Genomic DNA, 25,980 nt, shown 5'->3' with positions numbered 1-25,980 from the left:
TAAATAGTACCTAATACATATATATGTTTAATTATCAACTTATTTTTAATACCTATACTACTATATTAGACACTGAAAATATAACTACAATATAACTTATTAATTAGGTATAAGTAAATACCTACTTTATAAACATAATATGTTATATTATATATATTTTTTTCTTATATTATAAGAAACCTTCCCACGACAAAACGAGACTCCGAATTTCGGAACCAAGTAAGCTATATATAAAAAATAGGTACTACTTATATAGACGTCAGACGACAGTCGACAAATAATATATAATTATATAAAACATAAAATGTTATTGTTTTCTGACTGTCAGTATCTTAGATCATAATATAGGTATAGTATATTAGTATATGATCTAAGATAATTTACTGACCTACAGTTAACAGTAGTGATATAGTTAAATGTTCCTAAAATGTATTTAAAATTATAATCAGTTTTTAATATAATGTATGTTTCACTACAATAAAAGTATATTTTAAAAATAATTGGTGATTGAATATAATTAGTTATAAAATAGTTATGACTTATGAAGCTTATAAGTTATAACAAAAAAACCATTAACGAACAAAAAAAAATTTAAGATTATTCATCTTTTTGAAATAAGAAATAAAAATAAAATAGGTATAGTTACCTACATAAAAAAATATTATAAAATGTATACATAGGTGTATTTATCAATGTGTTCAAATTTAATTAAGTAATAGGTATTTTGTTTTTAACCATTTATACATAAATTATAAAATGTGTATATATTACTATGTTAGTAAAATAGCAAGACAATTAAAATAAACTTTTTCTAGATTTTACTGTAGCAGTTATTTATAATTTCATCATAGTTATTAGGTAGTTAATATGCGTCGTTATTGATTACTATTGTTAACGCATTAGGTAAGTATATTTGTATAGGTAATAGGTATATTAAATTTTAGGTATAATGTATCATAATTTATAACTTATAAGCCTATAATTGGTATTTCAGACACAAATATCAATTTAATTTTTCACTATATGTTTTCAATAATATATGGTAGGTAGGTATAGTATAATACTATAATATTATATTACATTTATAAAAATGTAGAACAAATAATTTTTTTTTTGCCTGCATTACTTTTTTACCTAAAATTGTTCTCAAGTTGAGTGTAAAAAATTAAAAGATTTTTTTCTAAGTGTACCATACAATTATGAAAAAAAAAAATAGTAAACACGGTGCCTCGGACATTTGCACGGATACTCCTTTCCCTAGCTTTGTCACCAGCACGATTTAAGATATATACTTTTATATACTCTCGTATATCTTAAATTGTGGTCACTAGGTTAATACAATTTATAATACCACTATATTAAGTTAAATAGGTAGTTACATGGATATACAAATTTTAATTTCAGACTAATACATATTACATATTATAATTATGCAATTAAAATTAGAAGATACAACAATATATATCTTAAATCGTGGAAGTCACTCAACTATTCAAATAGGTAGTCAAGTCCAATCTGAGATTGATAGTTATTTTTCCTTCACATTATTTTAAGTTAACGTTTAAATAAAGGTATTATAAAAATATTTTATTGAATTAACGGTTAATAAATTCAAAATCATTGATGGGATTATAATAATTATTAAATAATACCAACTCACTGTAGGTACTAAATAGTAGTAAATAGTACCTAATGGAAAGTTTAGTGTAAATAGCATTTTTCATATACGTTTAATTGTACAAGGGGTAGCCGGTAGGAGCTTATAGTTATTTGTTTGTATTTACAAATAAATATAATTATACAATGTGTATAATTCGCGTATCTGTGTACCTATATTTAATATTTATAGAATTTATATAAAATATTAGTTACATTTTGCATATTATTATAATTTATTATTTCAATATTATCTTCAATTTTAAAATCTAAGTTTCTCAAAGTAGGTATCTATTTTTTGTAATAATAGCACACAATAAATATATTGAATGTTTAAATCTGAGAGTCATGAGAGTTCGAATTTTTTAATACCTATTTTTTAACTATTACCAACTTGCGGAGTTGGTAGGTTACCTATTTAGGCTTTGACCCGTAAAATAAACTCATCGGACTATCGGAGACGAATAGCACTGTCGAGCATACCGAGTTCTAATGAGTGTTCTATTTTCATGTTACCAATTTACCATAATAGTAGTTGCCCCAAGTCAATATTTTTATTTCATACTATAAGAAAATTTAGGGTTTAAAACTTCAGCCTATTGTTAAGCTGTACCTACATCAAAGGTAGTTAGTAGATACCATTGATTATAGAATAGAATATTCTACTTATAGTAGGTATCCAAGCTGAGATAATAATTAATATAAGTAGTCAGAAGTGGAAAATCACTGTTTTCAAATACCTAACAGTGGAAATGGTGGTGGTCAAGTAGAATGTGGAAGAAAAAAATAATCAAAGACTGAAAGACTCTTCATTATTAAAAATATACTTATTTTGTAAAATTATAAAGTAATAAGTACCTAATAAAAGTAATAAACAAATTTTGTTTTTTTAGAACTACTTATCTTGTAAAAGTGTAACCATGGGAGTTGAGAATTGAGATAGATTTTCAGTGGAATAATATTTTATATTATCACATATTTCCTAATCGGGATAATTCCCGCTAAAATTGACATCGTGTTGATAAAAGTATAAAAAAAAGTGACTAGTGGGTAAGTACTTACTAGCAGGGATACTTGGATGTATTGTTGTATTCATTAGGTACAAGAGAACTAAACAGTGAACAGTGAGTTGTCTTTGGTCGTTGCTTTTTTGGTTTCTATAATATTTCGGTGTTCAGTTAGGAATAACTTCAAATTAAAGTGTTGACGGATTAATTCGATTTGCTGGCTATTGCACAGCAAGTATTTGCTGTGTCAGTTCATTACATTAAAAAATTCATTATCAATCAACATCAGTGCTCAACTAAATAATGCCAAGAAACGTAGAGATCAAAGCACGCGTTAAAGACTTGGAAGTGGTCAGACAGCGGATTTTGGCATTAAGGTCAAATGCTGCCTACGACGTCCATCCTGATTCCTTGATAATTAAGCAAAAAGACTCATTTTTTAATTTACCAACTGGAAAATGTGGCAAATTGAAACTCAGAAAAATGGTAGGAAATTAATAGTTTTTGTTGGAGGTGAGACTGAGAGTACACAAAAATCTCTCAGGGGTTTTCCTATTAAAGTATTTAAGAAGTATAAATATATTTAATCAAAGTTAAATAATATAGTTATTACTTATTTTAAACTAGATGATAATGTTTGATTTTCATAATGATCATTAAGTGTTAAATTTTCCAAAATGAAAGATATTTGCATAAACAACAAATAATATCAAAATGGTTTTTTCCCCTGCCCTCCAAAAATCAAAAATGTATAACACAAAATAACAGTAATAATAAAAATCAAGACAGTGATTGAATAAAAATAATTATTGTATTTGTATAAAATATTACATAACTTAGTGCATTTGTCATGTTCACAGGGTAAACTTCAAGAACTAATTTATTATAACCGAGAAGAAAGCTCTGGACCAAAGTTAAGTTCTTATAATAAATGTGAAGTAAACGAAGATTTAGAAAAAGTGCTTACAAATGCTTTGGGTACGTGGGGAATCGTGGAAAAAGAAAGAAAATTGATAATGGTTGGCCAAACAAGAGTACATTTTGATAGTGTTGTTGGTCTTGGGGATTTTGTAGAATTAGAAGTAAGTTATTGAATATGATATTCAGAAATCAATCTATTGATTAATTATTGTTCATTTAGGTAGTTTTGAATGATAGCCAAACAGTTGAGGATGGACAATCAATTGCCAAAGACCTGATGTCTCATATGGGAGTTGAAGATGAAGATTTGATATCTGTGTCGTATGTTAACATGCTTGTCAAAAATAAATAAAAAAATATTTCTATGATGCCCAAAAGTCTGAAGATTTATCAGTTTTATTACTACTACCAAATGAAATTGTGTGATCACTTTCTTGTAATTTTTTACTGTTTGACAAAGTATCCACTCCATTTGAACTATTTTGCAGTATAGATGTTTGTTTATGTTGTGAATCTATTACTTCTTTGGGTTTAAACAATTGTAAATCAAAATTATCATTGTTAGTGGTTGGAAAAAATGTGTTTTTTACATCGGAATCAATTTGCAATTTATTTTCTTTTGGTGATTGAATAGATATATTAGATGTATCTAGAGACATTTCAGTACGATAATTAGATTTATTAATTGGAGACTCAGTTCTTGAACTTGGTTTATTTATAGCTAATTCTTTACACACTTTTTCTTTAATATTGGATGAGGGTATTTCGATTGGCAAAATATTTGTAGAATTCTTATGACCCTGAAATTTAGTATTTCGTGAGATTTCAGGGCTAGTATCATTTTCAGATTGTGAATGATTCATAGATCGCTTGACTGATCGATGATAGCCAATTTTATTGGCAAGCTCTTTTAAATTAATTTTATTACTGCTGCATTTCAATGCATCTAAATCTGAGTCATCTGAAAAGTTTAAACGATTTTCTTTATATGATTTTTGAGTGTCTTTAATTACATTAAATTCTATGTTGCGACGTGAACTATTTATTGGAAAATTTTTCAAATTTTGTGTTACTTTTGCAGAATTAATTTCTAAAGTTTTCAGTTTGGATTCGGCTTCTTGTATTATATCATCTTCTGTTAGATTATCTGATTCTAACACAGTTGTTGAATAATCTGTAGTTGTCGAAGAAATGTTTTGAGTGATATAATGATGTTTTCTACTGGAATTGTCAACAAAGCATAGTTTTTTTCTTACATTTCTATTATCATAATCTGTTTTAGTCAATGGCACTTTATGAGTTTTTTCAATTTGTTTAGCTAAATTTGATACTCTGTATGATAATTCTTCAATTCTTTGTCGCTGAACTTTAATAAATTCACGTAACTCATCATTATCTTTTTGTAAGTTTTTTACCATTTCTTGATCCTGTAACCAATTTATAATATAAAAACGTTATAATAAAAAAAATAATAATATTTAACTTTTATAAAATATTTAAATTAATTTTTAACTAACTGACGAAGAGTTAATTTTTTGAAGATTATCATATTTTTTTGAATATGTCTGTTCAGCATTTTTATATCTCTCAAGCTTGTCAAGTTGAGATTTTATTTCCACTAATTGTTTTGCCAAATCAATGTTTTGTTCTTGCAACAGTTGAACTTGATTGCGTTCACTGATTTTGGTTTCATTTTTGTAATTTGGTGATTCTCCTTTTAACCTGAAAGCATTCATTATAATATAAATGTTATAGGTAATGTCAACATTAATTTATACGGCTAATGTTGATATTAGCCATCTGTTTTGGATAATGTGTAATTTTTTGTTTATAAACATGAAATATCAACAATATCTGGATAATGTTAAAAGTTATATATTAAATAGTCGATAGTTTTTGTTAGCATTCAAAATGTCATGGAAGCATGCCATATAATAATAAAGTATAACGCACATTAACACTTTAATTCTATACTTAAAATAATATTTCAAGAAATAAGTTGATTAGGTTATTAAAAATGAAAAATAATCTTTTATCATAATATTATAGATTTTATAGTAATTACTAATTATATCTTAAATATATTGAACATTGTTGATAATTTAAAATTATTTTATTTCATGCATGATACATTTTTATAGGTGTTAAGAGTTAAGACATTACTTATCCAAAAGTGCTTGGCTAATATCATATTATCCGGTTAATGTTAATAATAGCCATTACTTAATAATATTTATGGGGGGTAATGATAACAGATGGCTAATGTCGACATTATCCAAATGTTAACATTACCCGTACCATACACATATTCTATTTATTTACTAGCTGAATAAACCATTGCAGTGTAGTTATAGTAAAAATAAAAATTACAAAAAAATTAATAGTTCAATTAAGTAATGTTTAGTGCTTAGAAATAACTTAAAATGGAAAGTGATTTGATTTTTATATATTATACCGGAACACTGCAAATATTTCTTCCAAAAATTTTAACAAAGATATTAAAATTTCAATTAATTTTGTTATTAATATAAACTCCATGTTAATAACTATAACAGTAGATGCAGTAGATGTGTAAACGTGGTAAGCAATGCAAGTTGCTACATAATTACACAGACAGGCCCTAAAATATATTTGCTCCTACATTGATAGAAATGTGCCTTGATTACTCTTACTTAAAATGAATGTGAATTTTGAAGGCAAAGTTACACTACTCTAATAAAGTTATAGGTAGATCTATTTTTTTTATAAAATATTAATAACAATCATAAAGAATACTACTAATAATAATTTTTGTTATTTGCTTATTAAATTATATAGTATCCCTTGATCTTTTTTACCAGTAATAAATATATTTTTTTGAACTTTTCTCATTAAATGGATCTCTATACTAACATCGGCAATCATAATAAGAAGGGACTTCGGCTGCCAACTTCTGCACACAATATACATGATGTGTGCTTAATGATATGCCACTGATGGAAGTGGCTAATTAATTTTGTATGTGCAATAAACGAGGTCACATAATTTAGAGTACATTGTTTCTACTTTAGACACACTCGTGTGGCATTAAGCTTTTAAGCACAATTACAACAGGTGGCTTAGTTTGGTGGGGAAATGTTAGGGTGTAATCTAACCGTCGTCCACAAAAAAAGGTTGCCACATAGGTTCCTTCTTAACGTAAATGGAGTATACACATAAAACACATACGTTTGAAACAAAATCATGCATATTGGCACAGTAGAACTTCAAATGTACTATCCAAAAAATAGCCTTGTGTTTCAATAATATACAAAGATATGAAAGGTGCATCAGTATCAATAATACTAACATTTTTTCATGCCTTAAGATGTCCATTTCTTTTAATCTTAATTCATATTTTTGATTTTCAATATGTTGTAGATTTTTCTTATATTCTTCTTCTGACTTCTCTAATTTTTCTTGCATAGACTTTTCTTTCTCCTGTTACATGCAGTTATGTAATTAATTTATTAATTTTTTTAAGATTAACAATCAAAATTAAGTTTAATAAATTAGTAATATATGTAATGGTATTAGAAATGAATTCAATTCATTTTAATAAAGAAATTTACAGATATCAAAATTAACAATTAAAAATATTGTATTTATTTTTATCAATTTTAGAACATTAAGGTCTGTTGAAAGGTCTTGATAGTCAGAGAATAAAATAGAATAGTATTATTAAAAGTCAATTCCCCATAATAATTATAAATATAATATAATTACCTATTAATATCTATTACTTATTAATAATATAAACATTAGGCTTTATTACTGAAAAAATATTTTAAATTTGAATTAATCAAAATAATTAGTCATACATCTGTTTTAATAAAATTATAATAAAACATTCTATAAAATCAAAAGTAAACAAAAACATATACCTATATAATTTACTTACCTTATTACCTTTTTTTTATTTACTTATCTTGTAATAGATGTTTTATTTTTTTATACATGACAAAAAAAGATTAAAATTTTATGTTTGTCTTAAATTAACATTGCTCACTTACTTCAAATACATTAATTAATTGATAAAGCTGTTGTTGTTCTAAGCGAAGCTGTTGTGTGGCATAGTCTATTTCTTCTTTTTGAAACATTAATTTACTGTCATGAGAATGAAAATGTGCAGCGAGTATTTGTTCTATATCGGCAACTTTCTCAACCATTTCCTTGTTTTGTCTTTCTAGTTTTTTTAAGTGTTCTTTATAAACAGCAGTTTCTTGAGCACTATTTTGATGGTACCTAAAAAATTAAGATCGATAAAAAGAATGTCTTGCAATAATTTATTAAGTATTATTACTTTTTTAATAACATTTTCAAAGTATTTTTCTGTTCTTTGTTCAAATTGAATGAGCACAGAATGTCCTCGATACTTACAAGCCAATTGTTTAATTTATGTTCATAAGTATTATTCTCTATGTTATTCAATTTGTTTATTTCTTTACAATTTTGATTGATATGAACTTCGTTACATTTACTAAAGTAAAAAAGTTAATGATTAATATACTGAGACAAGCAGTTTTATTATTTATTTTAAATGTAAATATAGTTTAACAATCTGGTCAAAATAAAGGTTAGGTTAAGGATTTACATTTTAAGTTTTTAATAAGGCTTATCCTATTATAAATTCTCAATTCTAATTTTAAATTGTAATTATAATTATCATCAGAAAAAATACTAGTATAAGGTTAATTAGAAAACTACCTAAATATTTAAATTATTATACAATGTATTAAAACAATATCTATTATTATAATAGTTGGATAATTAGATACCTAAGATTATTTCTTAAAATAGTTATAGATTTGAATAAGCAAGCCAATAATGAATGGACCTGTTTTTCATTAAAATAGTATTGGCACGTCAATTCGGTGATATCTGAATTTGGTTGGATGCCTAATGCCTCTAGGATATCCTGAACATCATTTAATTTGAAACTAGGTTTGGTGATTGGAATTTTTTGAGTGTTATCGCCTAAACGATTTACATAAGAAGAGAATTCATGTAAATTCCCAAGTAATGGTACCTAGAAAAAAATATACTTTTAGACAACAAAATGTGACACAATTAGATTATTATATAAAGTACTTAAGTACTTAACATCATGCAAAAATACAAAATGATACCTACTTCCGTAGTGAATACAGATAATGTGAACAAATTTTCTTGGTTTATCAGAAAATCAGCAACTAAGAGGTTAATTGCCTGAATCTTTGGAGAGTTAACATTTCTTTTGTTAGTATTCCACATAGAATTATCTTCTAGAGCAGAGATCATCTGTTCTCTTATGTGTGCTCGTAGCTTATTAATGATCCCTTTTTCTTCAAACCTTTGAAGACATGTAAGAAAAAAAAAAAAAATTAAACACATTAGTAGTGATTCAATGACAAAAATGACATACCACGAGTTAAGTTTACTTTGAATGTCTGCATTTTCAGACTCGGTCTTGTGAGAAGTTAACATACTGTTTTTCCAATTATCAATATTCATAGTGTGGAAGAAAAGTTAGAAAATTATAATACTAATAACAGTGGTATTAAACTTGTAGATACGTTTATAATTTTAATTTTAACGGCTCCATTAGTGTAGCACACTATTAAAGGTATATCTTTAATCGTGGTGTAGCATATTATACTATATAATTACATTGTAAGATACGAATTCCATATAATTATTAATTTATAACGTATTTTAAAACTACATAGTATTTATTTTAACTTGTATTTTGTAACGAAGCGCGGCTACCTGATAAACTGATAAGAAAATGTTGATATTTGTCTTCACGCATAGAGCATGAATCCGTGGCATAGAGTAATAAATAATAATATTACTCTGGTGACTGGTATCACTAGGGCAGAATAGAATAGGACCACAGATTTATATAGTAACTATATAAATCTGTGAAAAGGACAGAATAGAATGATCACGGTACCTACACCATCATACCAAAGAACAAACTAATACTCAAAATACTATAATAGGTGTATTATTACTCTATGCGGTGGTGGTACACGGGCTTTAATCTTATTAATCCAATTAAGAATTAAGATATTCCGTGCTCTCTATGCTTAATTCATGGTTTTCTATGAATATTATATCCTTTAAGTATGTATAAAGAACATGCTTTTTTTAAGTTCCAATTTTCTGACGACATTGTTTAACTTTTTTAAATTTTTTTCTCACAGTTGTTACTTGTAACTTGTTTCAAAATTGAAAATTCCAAATACCATTCTGACTTCTGAGTTTCAGCACGTCGCCCGATTTTTCATTTTTTTTTTATCCGAGGGATGGGAGAGGTTTTTACCGTATCGTTTAAATAATTTAAAGATTTTTTTCACAAGTTTGTACCAAATGAGCCTTATGGTGATCTTTTAATTTAGGCAAGGTCAGAATTTAACTTATTATTGTGATGGAGATTTAGAAAATAACGGTTTCTCATATTTACAATTATATGAAGCATTTTCTTAAAATTGGAAGACCGGACAATTAAGTATCACAAAATTAAACTCTGAATGTGATATACCTACCTAGAGATTTGATTTTAATCATTTTAAATATTCATAAATAAATAGTTAAATCATACAAATTAAAGTTTTAATTATAGACTTAGTTAAAATCATTTTTGATTATTATTGTTATTATTATTTATTTGTAATTCAGGTAGGTACTACTACTATTGAGCACTTGATTTATTATAAATATTGTCAATATTGATCATACATTTTTTTCTTCTTTAAAATACAACTATATGTATTTATTTAAGAATTTCATTTAGAGAAAGTAAAAACTTCACACGGGTGAAACTGGATAATTCAGCCAGCATATATTTTATATAGATATTAGATAGTACCCAACATTTCCCTAATAAAAAGTTATCATGTTTACAATTGTCTTATAATTATTAGTTTCTAATGTTTTTATAATAGTGATGAGTGATAATTGATGAATGTATAGATTTTACAATGATGTGGTAATTTTTTTTTGTGTGTATACTGTGTAGCATGGTAACTTGTCGAAATAATGCTTCAATTTCAAACTTTGAGTGATATTTCCGATAGCAAAGTGAATATCCTGGATGCATTATAATGGTAAAAACTGAACAATATCCAACAGTTTAAAAAAAAAAAATCGAGATAAATAAAAAAAAAGTGACGGAAAAATGGGAATTTTTACGCAAAACCAGTTTTCGACCAAGTTGATTTTTTTATATAGTTGTAACTCAAAAACTAAACACTAAAAGTACTAAATGTTTATATTAGTGTAATCTATACACAGTTACATTTTCAAAATATTTTGAATTTTTTTTAGTTAGGTATTTAAAGAAAACTGAAATTTTCGATTTTTCTATGTATTTTCTAAATGTCGATAAAAAAATGTTGAGTGCCCAAAAAAACTTGAAAATTTAATACAAGGTTTCTTGTAAGTTATTCTTATTGTAGCTAAAAAAAATTTTTTTTCATAATTACATGATTACAATACATAGTTTAATTTTCAAAATATTTCGCTTATTTTAATGCTATTTAATATTTACCTACAGTGATTTGAAATATTCGTTTTTGTTTATTTTTTAGCAGTCAAAATACTTGAAAATTTAATTCAAAGTTCCTCATAAGTTAGGTAGTTTTATAGTGATCTAAAAATTATAAGAATACAATGTTCAATTTTTTTTTATTAGCATTTGAAGTTCAAATATTGAAATAAATTCGTCAAAATCATGAGTATTTGCAAATTATTTTGTAGGTATAATTTATAAAAATGTTGTATAAGTAGCTAAAAGTTAAAATTTGAAAATTTAATACAATATTTTCCATAAGTTTGGCTTACAATAATTATAAAAGATCTTAAATTTTGGTGTATTCAGGCCATTAAAAGTTAAAACATAAATTACCTTTTCCCCAACCACTGGAAATTATATCCAGGCAGACAAATCATTTCCATTCAGAATCGATTTTCGTATACAATGATACCCATCATTGAATTCAAATTTAATATAATATCAATTATAAGAGACCTACAGCAGTCAGCAGAGCGATAGTCACTTGACCACTGTTTTGTTTTTTGCAATTGTAATTATTCCTATTTCCTTCCCAATTTTTAACTTTAGGAATTACCAACGAGTAAGTTCCAGTTCGTTTTTTTTTTTGGAAAATTACGGTTTCCCTTCTAAGGTCAATTTTCGGATACAGGCAAGCGGCAACACTGCATTACAACTTATAAGGTTGTCTCGTCCCTCCAACCCATTCACATTTGTTATCTTTATTATCTCTAGACCATAATGTAATCGTGATTTTAGATAACTCATAAGTTGGATGCGGGCATGTGCGATTCACGCAATCACGCATGTTAGTTTGAATGAAATTCGGATTTAAAACTTTTAACTGTCTACTGCTCTATAAATTATATAGGTAAAGTCTAGTTCTGTGTTGTGTATTGTTAATAGTTTCACTACAGACGTGCTAATAGCTAATTCGATCGTAAAATGGACAATCCAATAATAATGAATAAATATTCAATTGAAAGGGTAAGAAAAGTTAATACTAAATAATGTTGATACATTTAGTATATTATTATACAACGTTCATAATTTGATTTTTAGACTTTAGGAAATGAAATTAAACCATATAACTACGATGAATTTGTCAAGGTAAATAACACATTTAATTACAATCTTATTTGAATAAATTATTCGTTCAATTTTTTTTTTAATTTATTAAAAGTTAATTTTATTTATATTTTAGAATTTCAAAATAAATATAATCAGTCGCTCTGAAAGTGACTTGGAATTTGATCTTGTCGGCATTGATGTAGCTGTGGCTAATAGTTTAAGAAGAGTTATTTTATCTGAGGTAATGTAGTCTTAATATTAACATATTATTAGTATCTAAATGGTTTTTTTTTATTTTGGTAATTTTTAAAATAGGTTTGGTACTTTATTTTCTAGTATATTATACAAGTTGTGAAAGACTTGTTAGGACCTTAATAATTATTATATTGTAATATGCAATTTATTCAATCAAAATTAAATTATTACTATTTGTAATCAGGTATTTTGTTAAAAATTTCCTTATCCCAATTAATTTTTTATGAAATTAAGTAATTGCATACAAATTAGGTACATACAATTTTCTTCATATTTATACTTAAAATTGTTTAGTTTATAAATTTTAAACAACTACCTATTAATTAATTATTTGGTATTAAATAATATTTTTAATAAAATTAACTATTAGCCTTATTCTAACCCCTAATTCTTTTTTTAGGTACCTAGTATGGCAATTGAAAAAGTGCATATATATCAAAATACATCATATATACTCGATGAAATACTAGCACATCGATTGGGATTAATTCCATTGAAAGCAGACCCTAGGCAGTTCAAAATGAAAGAAGATGGTATTCTTTTTAAAATATAACTTATTATGTTATATATTAAACTTTTAAAGACTATTTTTTTTTTAGAAAATTCTGAGCCTAATGAACATGACAGTTTAGTTTATGAAATGAAAATAAAATGTACAAAAAAAGATTTAGATGCATTAGCTCACAAACAATTTATTAGTTTTCCTGGTAAGAATGTTTTTGTTTTTATTGTTATTTTACATATTCTTTTTTGTGACTTGAATTCTAGTTTTCTAACAATTTTAGTGTATGCAAAACACATAAAATGGTTGCCATTGGGCAACCAAAAAGATATTTTCACGGAAAAAGATGTTGGAATAATTAATGATGATATTCTTATTGCAAAATTAAGACCTGGACAAGAAATTGAACTTAAAATGTTTGCAGTTAAAGGATTACCTAAAGACCATGCTAAATTTCAAAGTGTTTGTAAGTTTTTATTATGTTATTAATTATGTATGAAGTAAATTGTAAAATGTGTTTTTATTTCAAGTTAATTTTGATTATTTGTTCTATGAATCAATAAAAAGTTTTTCTAATAATTACATTTTTAACTAATTTAATTTAATTTATTCTTGAATGATTTATATTTAAAATTAATATAATATTAATGATATTGAAAATATATTAGGTACAGCTTGGTATAGAATGATGCCAGATATTAAATTACTTGATGAAATCAAAGGAAATGATGCACTATTACTACAATCATGCTTTCCTAAGGGTGTCATTGGACTGAAAAGTGTTAAAGGTATATATTATTTATAAAAACTAAGCATAAATATTATTTTAAAGTTTCTAATGGTTGTTTTTAGGTGTTCTTAATGCATTTGTTGAAGATTCTCGAAAAGATAATAGTTCCAGGAATGTATTTAGATACAAACAATTTGATAATAAAATTTTACTTTCCAAAATTCAGGATCATTTTATATGTAAGTTTTTTGATATTATTTAAAGTCAGTTCATTTTTACTTATTTGAATTCAGGGATGTATTTAGGTTTGATGGCAAATTTGCATTTCTACCCCTTTTCTACCAACAAAAAAATATGGGCAATTTACACTAATTATAAAAAAAAACAGTCAAAATTTATATACAGGGTGATTTTTTTATCAAACAACACTCATTATTTCCAAAAGTATTCATGTTTTTGAAAATATTTTTTTACATAGTTTCAACTTGTTAAAAAAAAAACATTTTTATAAAAAAAATATATTTTTAAATATTTTTTATCCTTATAATTTTTTAAGTTTTTTACTTTTTTGAATGACAACATAGATTTTTAATTTCATATTCCAAAGCAGAATAATTTTCTGAGTAATTCGATACATAAAAAATCGAATTTAGGGTGAGTAGTTTATGTGTTATACTTATTCAAAGTTTAGACAAGCGGAGTAGTGGACAAATATTTTGCGGGGTAACCCCTTATCACTCCACTAAGCTCCTAAGCTAAACTTTAAATACGTTTAACTCATAAACTACTCATCCTAAATTCGATTTTTATGTATCGAATTACTCAGAAAATTATTCTGCTTTGGAATATGAAATTAAAAATTTATGTTGTCATTCAAAAAAGTAAAAAACTTAAAAAAAATATAAGGATAAAAAATATTTAAAAATATAATTTTTTTATAAAAACGTTGTTTTTTTAACAATTAGAAACTATGTAAAAAAATATTTTCAAAAACATGAATACTTTTGGAAATAATGAGTGTTGTTTGATAAAAAAATCACTCTGTATATATAAAAAAAACATTTAAATACTTGGTATTTCATAAGTACATAAATTGAAAAAATAAATAAAATCAAAATATAACAAAAAAACCTTATTAAAATAATATTTTTATGTTAAAGTATTTCATTCATGACTATAAAATAAAAATTACCCTCAATGTTAAAGCATTTTTCTGTTTCAAAAGATGATAATAGACAATCATTCTATTCATTGTTCAGCTCAAATTGTAAAAGCTCTTCAAATCAAAATTGTATTTACTGTTTACTAGGTACTATATTGTATTTTACTATTCTTCAATTAAAAAAAAAAAAAATAATTTCCCTGTTAATAAAATATTAAAGATTTTGGTCAAAAATGGTTCCGCACTAAGGTGTAAACTTTTTAAACATAGAGTGAAAATCCATTAATTAAAAAAATATCAGTTCAGAAAATATTTAGAAAGAATTTAAAACTATATTTAATTAATAATTTTTAAATAATTTTATGGCTCAAGTCAATATGATGTGCCTTGAATTTGTTATGTATAATCTTAAAACTTTTATATGCAATAAGGTTTGAACAATTGAAGATATTACACAGGACATTTAAATTATTTGCACTTTAAATTTCATGATTATTAATTTGAAAATAAAGTCACTTTTTTATGTATAATTTAAGTTTATTGTTATATAAGAGTCAAAATAAAATGCTTGACATATTTTATATTAAAGTATGGCCAGATTAAGCTTTTAAATTATTAATCAAAATAAATGTAGACAACAATATATGAATCAAAGAGTTAAATTTAACTTTATTTTACAAGTATTAGTGTATGCTAGTATTGTAAGATATAGTATATATATAAAATAAAATTGTAGCATAAATGAAGATCCAATACTTACTTGATACTACCTGAAACTTTTTAATTTGAAAGTTACACTTCTAAAAATCAAAACAATTAATAATTCCCATGCCAAATATTTTATCAAAATTGTTGATGCCATTAATAAAAATTGAAATTGTAGTTAATTATTTTTAATATTTTTGATTATGGTTACTTTTTTTTTAACTAGAAATTTAAATTATTAAAAGTTCAAAAAAAAATAAATTAGTCAACACAAATAATTGTATTTAAAGATTTCCCTAAAAAAAGAAAAAACCTATAATAAAATGCTATAAAATGTAGGTAGCATAATTTTTAATATTTTTAATTATTTATGTTTTAAATATGGTGGATACCGCTTATAAGACTTACTTTGTGATCAGTACAAAAAAGGTCTTATATTCAAATGAATCTTAAGAAAAAGTGGGAAAAAAACTTGAAAATTACCATAGCTTTAATTGGGAATTTATTAATACTTCACACTACTATAAATGTGAAATGCAATAAAATTTGTTGTATTTACAATATACATACATTAGGATGTCCCAGCAGAAACGCATATTTAAAGGATGCCAGGATTTTTTTGTATCTGGGTTGGCTGCTTTGTTCCAATGTTTTTCTTATTTTATAATATCTCCCATTTGTCATCGCAAAGCAGTTTTTGTCATTCGTCGTTATGGAGAGGTTGACAGTGGAACAATGCGTACTGTTAGTGAAAATGTACTACAAGTGTGGAGAGTATGTTGCTGAAACTTTGTGAAAGCTTCAGACAATCTTTGGACATATCAGAGCCAGTTTTTTTCGAATTTTTCTAACAAACGAGTTACAGTTGCTCACTAAGGCGCATTTTTCATCCGAAGCTTTTGCAAGGTTTCAGAAAAACACTGCCTGCACTTGTGGCGCATTTTTACTATTGTTACGCTTTGTTTCACTCTGAACCTCTCCATAACGATGAATGCTAAAAACTACTTTGCGATGAAAAATTTACAATTGGGAGATGTTATAAAAGAAGAAAAACATTGGAACAAAGCACCCAACCCAGATACAAAAAAATCCTGGCGTCCTTAAAATATGCGCTTTCAGATTTAAGATTGTTAAAAAACAAAAAACTCAAATTAAAAATAACCAACAAAAGTAACTTTTTAACACCAATTAATTTCTTTAATTGAATCAAAAAATTTTATTTTCTACTATTTGTTTCTTACTAACTTTGAGTCTAATATGTTTATATTGTATATAAACTATGTAAATGTAAATACTGTTTGTAAATTGTGATCTTGGACTAATAATCTTCATTTTCAGTTACAATTGAATCAGTTGGAGCAATGGATCCAAGTGTAATTTTCTTAGAAGCCTTAAATATTTTAATTAAAAAAGTTAATAGCGCTTCAGAATCAGCACTAAATCAAACTGAAATCTAATTTTATTATATTTGTGTTTTAATGTTATTATTATTTAATATGTAATGTAAAAATAACTAACTATTTATTTTAAATAAATCATTTTTCAACAAAAATAGGATCATTGTTTCTTAATAAAACTAGGTATTATGCACCTTGGCTGTAATTTGATTACTAATGATCAGGTTCAGATCCTTGGAACAAGCTTAGTGAATTTCTAAAACACCAAAAACTTAGTTGGTGATAATTGCTATATAAGATTCCATATAAATAAAATGCGAACCTATAGATTTATTTGTAACTGTATTTAAGGATGTATTTCCTTAAAATACCTATAACATATTGTCGTATTATGGAAGTGTTAATGTAAATTCACTATTGTAAAACTAGGACAGGAGAAAACAAAAATAACACTTAAATATAATTGTGTATAATATACACCAGATACGATAAACATATACATATTTATATTAAATTAAAGTAAAATTACATAATTTTAATGTAAACGGATAATTAAAATTATTTGTGTAGGTACATGCTTACAAGTACATAATTTTTTTTTTTAATTATTGAGTTTATGAAGTACTTCGTCTATTTGGTGGTGGCGATGTTGATTCACTTTTTCTCCATCCGGGTGACCTACTCCTTACTGAACCAGGAGTATGGCTTCTACTTTTACTTTCTGATCGAGATTTATGATCAATTGACATACTTCTTCTGCTTCTATCTACTGACAGGCTTCTTTTTCGGCTTGCTGACTTACTTCTTTTTCTGTTGTCAGACACACTTCTCTTACTTCTAACTGGTGGTGACCTGGATACAGACCTAACAGGAGATTGAGGACTTTTAGATGGAGTTCTAGTAACTCTTCTAGGAGGAGGTGATCTAGGAGATGGAGATCTACGTATGGATGAACGTGTACGTCTATGTCTTTTTTCAGTAGGAGTACGTGACTTATGACGACTTGCACTACGTTTTCGAGTACGTCTCTGAGATGAATTTGATTTCCTAGTGCGTTTCTTAGGTGTCCGACTTCTACGAGGAGACCTACTAACTCGTTTACGAAGAGGAGTTCTTGTCCTAGATCTTTTTGGGGACAATGTACGTCTAATATGACTAGACGAACGACTTTTAACTGGTTCAGACACCTTTCCTCTACCAGAAGAACTACTTCTTCTTGGTGATTTACTTGATGATCTTGGGCTCCTAGAATTACTTCTGGGTGGTGTTGCTGATCTAGATTTTTCTTTATCAGGTGTAGCAGATTTATTTTTCTTTTCAACTTCTGGTATAATAGGTGGAGTATTCTCTTTCTTTTTGTCTTTTTCTCTTCGTTTTTCTGATTTATCTTCTTTTCGTTTAGAAGAATATTTCTTATCTTTTTTATGACTTCTAGACCTCGAACGACGTCTAGACTTGGATGTAGATCTTGATCTTCTTCTATCTCTCGATGATTTGCGTTTTCTATCTCTAGACTTTGATTTTTTCCTGGACCGTGATCTTTTTCTATCTCTCGAAGAACGTCGATCTCGACTCCTGTATCTTTTCCTTGATCTAGAGCGCCTTTTAGAACGTGATCTTGATCGTCTTCTACGAGAACGTGAATGTCCTCTACGTGATCTAGATGATGATCTACGGCGACTCCTACCATGAGATCTAGACCGTGATCTACGATGGGAATGACCATGTTTTTTGTCTTTAGATAAAATTCCAATGACAGGATCAATAGCTGCGGAAATCAAACTTTGAGCTTCTTTAACTCGAGTCATGGCTTCTTCGATTTCTCTTTGGGCTGCTTCATTACTTTTGGCCATTGGTTTAGCAATAGCCTGAGTGGCATGTGTTACTTGAACAGGACGGGAACCAAGTTGAACTCCATTGAGTTTTAATCCAGCTATAACACTAGCTTGTTCCGAGTACTCTACAAGAGCATAACGAGTGATATCGTTTTCTCTACTACACCATCTGACATACTTGACATCGCCAGCTTTTTGGAAAAATCCTATGAGCTCTTCATCAGTTACATTTTCATCCACATTTATAGCAACTAAGGTACGTCTAATTTCTTCAATTCGTCTTGAATCATAGGTGATTGGCAACTGTGGGTATGGTGGTAAGCCATTGGATGCCAATACCGGATCGTTCGTAACTATTACTTGATTAGGAGGAATCCCTTCGATTTGATTGACGACGTGAGCTGGCAATTTAGGATCGGAAGGGTACAATCCAGGCACTATGTTTGCTTGGTTGGCAATATCCAGCGCCCTATATTCATCTGGTATGTCACCAACTGAAGATTGATAGGGCGTGACGATGAGTGCTCTGTCTATAAACACAGTGTTCGTAAGATGTTGAGCGACAGCTACGCACAGCGAGTCGAAATATTTGACGTAACATATACGAGACTGGACGGGTACAGACACATCACGTATCTGAGGGTACAATCTGATATCCTCGATCTTGCCAATGCAGCCAAACAATGTTTGCATTTGATCTTTGGTGGCTTGTGGTGCGATGTTCGTTACCTGTATCACCTTTGTGGTGGGTAAAGCTGAAGCTGCGTCCGTGCTAGCCGTCATTGCGAGTGTTTGAGCAAACAACGACGACTGGTGGTGTCAATTGCTGGAAATTTAACGGCTACATATTCTAAACACCACAAAATGGCCTACTATTTTTGTCCATATAGTCGGCACTTCAGTGAATTATGATCACGGATCACGGTATGTTTTCGTATAATCGTATTTAAACGTGAGAATCAAACAGCCGAACAGTAGCGGTGTGTTAGTGGTACGCCTATGATGTCATAAGAACAGTGCGGACAACAGCAGCGAACAGCATCGGGAAAAAATTAAAAATTTACATTTTATTAAAAATACTCAAATATTGTGAACTAGCAATACGTAAAACGTACAAGCCAAAAATCTAACAAATTTCTGAAAACCTGTAATGCATGGGCTCCGGGATATGGTAATAAATTTTAAAATTATTATCGTCATGGTTTAGAAAAATTTAGAAAATGAGCGGGAAGGTGGGGGAAATATCAATAACATCATCATCACCATCGTCATCAACGCCATATTCATTTACCGCTGAACACAGTTGCACGCACTGCGGTAATACGCCGGTCCAGTAGTAATATTTCTGTCTTGTCATTTTCTGCTCCCGAAAGCCCTGCCGCAGATTACTGGATTCGTGGAGTTACGTAGATTTTTTTCATTATCATCCAAATATATAATTTGAGTATTTGACATTTGACTATTTGCGTTGAAAATCGTCTTGTCTCGACGAGTGTTACTGTAAGTTTGTTCATTGATTATTGAGCTCTTAGAATTAATAATATTTTTTATTGTTTTTCATATATTTAATATTTTACGTGTGGAATAGATATCAATGGCCAAAATTAAACTACTGGCATGCATAGCGGTGCTAGTTATACAATTGGCATTGGCATTTGGCAATGAAGAAACGCCAGTAAGCAATAAATCCCAACTACAATTAACTAAATTTGTTGTCTAATACGTGTACCTTTCAACAGAGTGATGTTAGCGTAGAATCAGTGCCTTATACCAGCCCATCATTGCCTAGAGAAGGCGTGTACCTGGCCGAACACTTTGACGATCTGTCTTCATTTGGTAAAAAATGGATTAAATCTAATTCTAAGAAGCCAGATGTTGATGAGGAATTAGCTCAATATGATGGTAAATCACTTATAATATATGTCAATAAATGTTTTACCTATTTTATTATTATTGTGCACACCTAGAATTTGTTATAAACATTAAATTTATTTACATACATACATTAATTGAAACAGGATAGCACACGACAGCTTATAAGCTACCAATAGTAGGATTGGATAACAAGTAGTCTAAAATACTAGAAAAAAGTAATAGAATAATTGATTTTACCTATGAAATTAATACGTTCACCTCTGCATGTTTATTCCTAATTCAGTATGACACCTCGCTTAATTGTTGATAATATTATATGCATGGCCATCTGTGATTGGCAATGGCTGCGGCGTCAATCACAGATTGTCATAAATTTGAAATCTTATATCAAGTTTCCGACTAATAAGAAGTTTTTGAATCTTAATGGACTAGCAGGAAAGTCCATAATTAAGTCTAATATAAAATAAATAGATATTTAATTATATAATACTGATTATAAAATGAATAATAAGTCGAAAAAAAACAAAGGTGTGCAAAGCACATATTACTAGAAAAAAATTCACTGGAAACAAAAACCGACTACAAATCATGGTTTATTAAGACATTTTGAATGGCTAAGCTAAATATTAAAGTAGTGTTTCTATGGCCGAATTATTTATTGACATATCTAAATAAACAAATGATTTACTAATGATGATCATGGATTGGCGGCGGCCATCAACACCCTACTACTAATTCTGATCTATGATCTGCAGCGGCAGTGAACGTATTAGCCATTAAATAAGATTTTGTATAATACAATACCTGGAAACTTGAATTATTAATTAATAACACTACTTTTTGATTAAACTATTTTATCAGGGAGTTGTTTTATTTAAACTCTATTTAAAGAAATCTATAAAAAAGTTATGATTGGGATTAATGGCTATGTATTAAAATTTATTAATATTCTAGTATAAAAATTGAATAAAATATTAAATTATATACTCCGGCTTACAAGAGAGTACTACTCCTTCGCGCATTCAAATAGGCAAGTGGAGGCATAGCGGCGATAGTGTCTGTGACGGTGGCAAGTGTTTTGGAGAGTTTAGTGGTGGGAGAATGCGCGAGAACAGATGAATTTTGGTCACCGCCCCTGAGTGGTCTCTCATGAACCGGAGTATAGATTATTTTTTAATATTGTATATACTTTTTAATCATTGTAACTATTTTTATTATTAGGTAAATGGAGTATTGATGAGCTAGAAAGATTCCCATTAAAAGGTGACAGAGGTCTAGTTTTAGCATCAGAAAGTCGCCATGCTGCTATTTCATCAAAACTTGACAAACCATTCAAATTCGATAGTGGAAAAACTCTAGTCATTCAATATGAAGTAGCTTTTCAAAAACCACATACTTGTGGTGGAGCATATCTAAAGTTGCTAACTGAAGGTCCTCATGTTAAGGATTTAACTCAGTTCAATGATAAAACTCCATATTCAATTATGTTTGGCCCAGATAAATGTGGACCAACTTCTAAAGTGCATTTTATAATTAGACATAAAAATCCTAGGAATAATACAATTACTGAAAAACACTGTTTAAAATTAAAAACAGAAGAGTCTGTTTTTACTGACCATCAACCTCATTTGTTTACCTTGGTCGTTAAACCAGACAACTCATATTCATTCTTTTTAGACCAAGAAGTAAGTTATTTAATAAAATGTTATTATTATGTTTACTTAATTATTGTTTATAGTTGCAATATGAAGGAGATTTATTATCAGAAGATGATTTTAATCCACCAATTAACCCACCAAAAGAAATAGTTGACAAGAATGATGTAAAACCTGAAGATTGGGATGAAAGAAGTAAAATTCCTGATGAAAATGCTGTTAAGCCAGATGATTGGGATGAAAGTGAACCTGAAAGTATTCCTGATGAATCCTCTTCTATGCCAAATGATTGGTTGGAAGAAGAACCCACTCATATACCTGATACTGCAGCAGTTAAACCTACTGATTGGTTAGTATCAGTTAATATTTTGTTTAGTGATTTAATTTATTTAAAATAGTACATGATCGAATAAGATAACCTAAAAAATTAATATAATCTGTACTTCATATTGACTTATTTATAAATTTAATTTACTTAAAGGGATAATGATATGGATGGAGAATGGGAACCACCTTTAATTAATAATCCAAAATGTGAAGATCGCTCTGGTTGTGGACCTTGGTCGAGACCGTTAATGAAAAATCCTAAGTACAAAGGCAAATGGAAGCAGCCATTAATAGACAATCCAAATTATCGTGGAAAGTGGACTCCTCGACTCATACATAATCCTGATTATTTTTATGATAAAAATCCACTTAAATCTTCACCTATTGTAAGTATTGTATTATAAATATTTTTATATACAGTTTGTTTAATTAAAGTAACACGGCATTTTTTAATTCATATCATTTAAATCTATTCTACAAAAAAAGATTTAAGTATAGAATAATATTTTATCTTATAAACTTACTATACTAATTTTTTGTGATTTTATATAATTCTAAATTGTAAATTCCATATTATGTATTTCAAAAAACTAATAATCCTTAAATTTTTATTTAAAGGTTTTTAAAAAAGAACATGCAGTGACTACTTTTATTATAAAAAAGTGATTCATTTTTCAATTTACTATATTTTAATAAATAAAAATATATGTTTTTTTTGTTAATGAGGGTTTATGTTTACTGTTAGAAGAAACATTCTGTATTCTAACAAATTTGATAAAAAATAAATATAATATATAAAACTAGAAATTATTTATGTATATATATGTTAAAGACATTGTGTATGTTATGCTTAATTAAGTTTTATGTATTATTTTAGGGCGCTATTGGTTTTGAATTGTGGTCTATTTCAGACAAAATTTACTTTGATAACATCATAATAGCAGATGATGAGTCACATGCTGAAAAATGGTCAGAATTAACATGGTTATTGAAAAAGAAGAATTTGTCACATGAATCGGTAATGTTTTAACTTTTTTATATCTATAGAAATTTTAATTTAAGATCTTTAATATTGAAATTATAGTAATAGTTCTCAAACAAATATATCTACACATATATTATAGGGCACTTTTTGGGGCAGAGTTCTCAAGAATATGAATTATAAACCAGGATTATGGTTATGTTATATAATTTATTGTTCTATACCTGTGATTATTTATTTATCATATTTAACACAAAGATATTTAAAGGTAGTTAGTTACTAAATAAGTAACTAATAAATAGTTGGTTGTACCTTATTAATTTATTTATATTTATCAATTTACCTAGTATATTCGTTAATACCTATTGTTGTTATGATTTTTCTTATATCTATTTTAACAAATTTGTATTTTTTTAATTAGGAAAGTGTATTTGGAGCTGTAATTAGATATACCAATGAAAACCCTTGGTTATGGGCTGTATATGTAGTAGTTATTGCCGTGACTGTTGTATTAATAGTTATTACCTGCTGCACTTCATCAAAAGTAATCTTTTCTCACTGTGAAAATTATTTTTTTTTAAATTCCCTTTAGTACACATTATAATATTATACATTCATATTAATATAGGAAAAATCTTCTGTAAATGAATCGAGTAAAAAAACTGATGAACCTGTACCAGACGTAGAGCCTGAGGTATCTGATGAAGAACAAGAAGTAGATACAAAAGAAGATGAAGAAGTTGATAGTAAAAGTGCTGATGATGATGAGGAAAATGTATGTGCTTCTAAAAATTAAATAATAAATGCAATTATTTTAAGTTTATATAATATTAATGACTGATAAAATACTCTGATTATGTTTTATGTAAATATGTTTATAAAGGTTGATGTAGAGGCTGATCAAACTAATGAAGATCAAGTACCATCTTCTCCAAGAAAGCGCAAAACAAGAAAAGACTGAATCTGCTTATCATCTATCTTCTTTCCCTGGTAGCGTCATTTTGTTTGTATTCCTACAATTTGTGTATTTTGTTTATTTATTTATTATTATTTTTTTTTTTAAAACATATTAGTCATGATAATGTTAAAACCAAAAAATAAAAGGTTAAATTCAAATATTTATCATACAGGTCTCTGTAATAATTTTGTACTAGTGTTATTAAAAACATACAATTATTGAATTATATTTTGAATCACTTTTGATAGACTTGTGCATTGATTAAATTTATTGCTTTCATGTTCGATTATAATTTGTTTTATACTATATATATATTATATTATATAAAGATAATTAATATGTCTGATTTAAATATAATCTCAAATGTGTTAAATAAATTGGTTTGATTGAATAATTGTTATTATTAGAAAGACAAATTTCATTGTTATTTAATAATAGCTTATTGACCTGTTTCTTATCTTCTTTTATTTGTGCAACTTGATATTTGTCTATTAGTAAATCCATAAAATATGACAAGTTTTTATTTATCACATGGCATCTTTGAATTTTTGAAAAATGCATTTCTTAGATTTTAACAAAATCCATACTTGCAAATACTTAGTTAAAACATATTTTTAAACCTTGGCTCAATAGGATAAGTAAATGTATGTTTTATTATATTTGACTGAAGTACTTACTCTGTTTCATAATAATTTACAGATTATAATGTTTATTTTTATAATTGCTTATTCTAGGAAAATGTGTAACCCTATTGTTGAATTTATATTTCTGAATAAATGCATAATACATGTTTTGATCATTTTATAAAATAATAGAAATTTAGTCTAAACGTCCTCAATTAAAATTAATGGTATGTGAGAGACTAATTTTAGTTAAAAAATTGTTTTTTAAGTATGTCCGGCTTTATGCCGTAATGCAATTAAAATATAATATTAAATTTAAAAAAGCTCTACAAATTCATACTCATTATTTTTTAAACAAACATTTGATCTTATAATCATACACTATGCTAATATTAAAAATATAAATATTGTTAGGTCTTAGGTATTCATAAATTAATCATAACAAAGTAAATTTTACTCTGCAGAGGTTAACTAGTAGGTAACATAAGATTAGTGGAATTGTTTCATCTAAACAATATAATTTGTTAGGTGAATAATAAGAAAATTATAAATACGGATAAGATTACAAAATACAGTGACAGTGTACCTAATAGTAAACTTAATTTTATATACTGCGTTAGTAACAATCGAGGGTATTAGTAAGAATGAATAATAATCTATAAATCAATATAATATACTATAAAAAAACTGGGAAGGGAAACTCTAAAAATGAACACCTCATAATTCAGGGATGGTGAATCTTTCTGTACCCGCAGTAAAATAAA

The 25,980-nt window shown here is 27.3% G+C and overlaps 5 protein-coding genes across 6 annotated transcripts; 3 read left to right on the top strand and 2 right to left on the bottom strand.

Moving 5' to 3' along the window:
- Positions 1-2,652: 2,652 nt before the first annotated feature.
- Positions 2,653-3,961, top strand: LOC114122941 (uncharacterized). Of its 2 annotated transcripts, XM_027985749.2 has the most exons (4): positions 2,653-2,780; positions 2,835-3,149; positions 3,524-3,745; positions 3,805-3,961. In XM_027985749.2, the coding sequence occupies exons 2-4, from the start codon at positions 2,967-2,969 to the stop codon at positions 3,934-3,936; spliced, it is 537 nt and encodes a 178-aa protein (XP_027841550.1). In that variant the 5' UTR covers positions 2,653-2,780; positions 2,835-2,966; the 3' UTR covers positions 3,937-3,961. The 2 variants fall into 2 exon arrangements, with proteins under 2 accessions (XP_027841550.1, XP_050057661.1); XM_050201704.1 differs by having other exon boundaries at positions 2,716-3,149.
- Positions 3,456-9,487, bottom strand: LOC114122939 (uncharacterized). The gene is made up of 8 exons (XM_027985748.2): positions 9,007-9,487; positions 8,736-8,934; positions 8,381-8,631; positions 7,906-8,082; positions 7,616-7,847; positions 6,913-7,043; positions 5,102-5,306; positions 3,456-5,011 (listed from the first exon to the last, which is right to left on the bottom strand). Exons 1-8 carry the CDS (start codon positions 9,093-9,095, stop codon positions 3,947-3,949), a joined length of 2,349 nt encoding a protein of 782 aa, XP_027841549.2. The 5' UTR covers positions 9,096-9,487; the 3' UTR covers positions 3,456-3,946.
- Positions 9,488-11,459: 1,972 nt separating this feature from the next.
- LOC114122966 (DNA-directed RNA polymerases I and III subunit RPAC1) lies at positions 11,460-17,116 on the top strand. The gene is made up of 9 exons (XM_027985783.2): positions 11,460-12,126; positions 12,202-12,249; positions 12,344-12,451; positions 12,866-12,998; positions 13,065-13,172; positions 13,251-13,433; positions 13,636-13,755; positions 13,820-13,936; positions 16,903-17,116. Exons 1-9 carry the CDS (start codon positions 12,085-12,087, stop codon positions 17,019-17,021), a joined length of 978 nt encoding a protein of 325 aa, XP_027841584.1. The 5' UTR covers positions 11,460-12,084; the 3' UTR covers positions 17,022-17,116.
- Positions 17,117-17,414: 298 nt separating this feature from the next.
- LOC114122964 (probable splicing factor, arginine/serine-rich 7) lies at positions 17,415-19,909 on the bottom strand. The gene has a single exon (XM_027985781.2). It carries the CDS (start codon positions 19,577-19,579, stop codon positions 17,576-17,578), a length of 2,004 nt encoding a protein of 667 aa, XP_027841582.1. The 5' UTR covers positions 19,580-19,909; the 3' UTR covers positions 17,415-17,575.
- A 163-nt stretch (positions 19,910-20,072) lies between these two features.
- Positions 20,073-24,987, top strand: LOC114122965 (calnexin-like). Its single transcript, XM_027985782.2, has 10 exons — positions 20,073-20,296; positions 20,385-20,471; positions 20,536-20,698; positions 21,893-22,356; positions 22,410-22,675; positions 22,808-23,039; positions 23,531-23,671; positions 24,057-24,179; positions 24,264-24,410; positions 24,519-24,987. Exons 2-10 carry the CDS (start codon positions 20,391-20,393, stop codon positions 24,594-24,596), a joined length of 1,695 nt encoding a protein of 564 aa, XP_027841583.2. The 5' UTR covers positions 20,073-20,296; positions 20,385-20,390; the 3' UTR covers positions 24,597-24,987.
- Positions 24,988-25,980: the final 993 nt, after the last annotated feature.

Source organism: Aphis gossypii, chromosome 2 (assembly GCF_020184175.1).
Source record: "Aphis gossypii isolate Hap1 chromosome 2, ASM2018417v2, whole genome shotgun sequence".
NCBI classification, from domain to species: domain Eukaryota; kingdom Metazoa; phylum Arthropoda; class Insecta; order Hemiptera; family Aphididae; genus Aphis; species Aphis gossypii.
Note: the sequence above shows the minus strand (reverse complement) of the source record. Positions and strands in the feature narration are given on the sequence as shown.

Excerpts from the sequence above, each read along its gene's own strand:
- LOC114122966 (XM_027985783.2), top strand. The coding sequence starts at position 12,085 with ATGGACAATCCAATAATAATGAATAAATATTCAATTGAAAGG. Across the intron at positions 12,127-12,201 it reads ATAAATATTCAATTGAAAGG|ACTTTAGGAAATGAAATTAA; the intron begins GTAAGAAAAGTT and ends TTTGATTTTTAG. Across the intron at positions 12,250-12,343 it reads ACTACGATGAATTTGTCAAG|AATTTCAAAATAAATATAAT; the intron begins GTAAATAACACA and ends TTTATATTTTAG.
- LOC114122965 (XM_027985782.2), top strand. The coding sequence starts at position 20,391 with ATGGCCAAAATTAAACTACTGGCATGCATAGCGGTGCTAGTTATACAA. Across the intron at positions 20,472-20,535 it reads TTGGCAATGAAGAAACGCCA|AGTGATGTTAGCGTAGAATC; the intron begins GTAAGCAATAAA and ends ACCTTTCAACAG. Across the intron at positions 22,676-22,807 it reads GCAGTTAAACCTACTGATTG|GGATAATGATATGGATGGAG; the intron begins GTTAGTATCAGT and ends ATTTACTTAAAG.
- LOC114122964 (XM_027985781.2), bottom strand. The coding sequence starts at position 19,579 with ATGACGGCTAGCACGGACGCAGCTTCAGCTTTACCCACCACAAAGGTG.
- LOC114122941 (XM_027985749.2), top strand. The coding sequence starts at position 2,967 with ATGCCAAGAAACGTAGAGATCAAAGCACGCGTTAAAGACTTGGAAGTG. Across the intron at positions 3,150-3,523 it reads AATTGAAACTCAGAAAAATG|GGTAAACTTCAAGAACTAAT; the intron begins GTAGGAAATTAA and ends TCATGTTCACAG. Across the intron at positions 3,746-3,804 it reads GGGATTTTGTAGAATTAGAA|GTAGTTTTGAATGATAGCCA; the intron begins GTAAGTTATTGA and ends TTGTTCATTTAG.
- LOC114122939 (XM_027985748.2), bottom strand. The coding sequence starts at position 9,095 with ATGAATATTGATAATTGGAAAAACAGTATGTTAACTTCTCACAAGACC. Across the intron at positions 8,632-8,735 it reads TATCTGTATTCACTACGGAA|GTACCATTACTTGGGAATTT; the intron begins GTAGGTATCATT and ends ATTTTTTTCTAG. Across the intron at positions 5,012-5,101 it reads AAAAAATTAACTCTTCGTCA|GATCAAGAAATGGTAAAAAA; the intron begins GTTAGTTAAAAA and ends AATTGGTTACAG.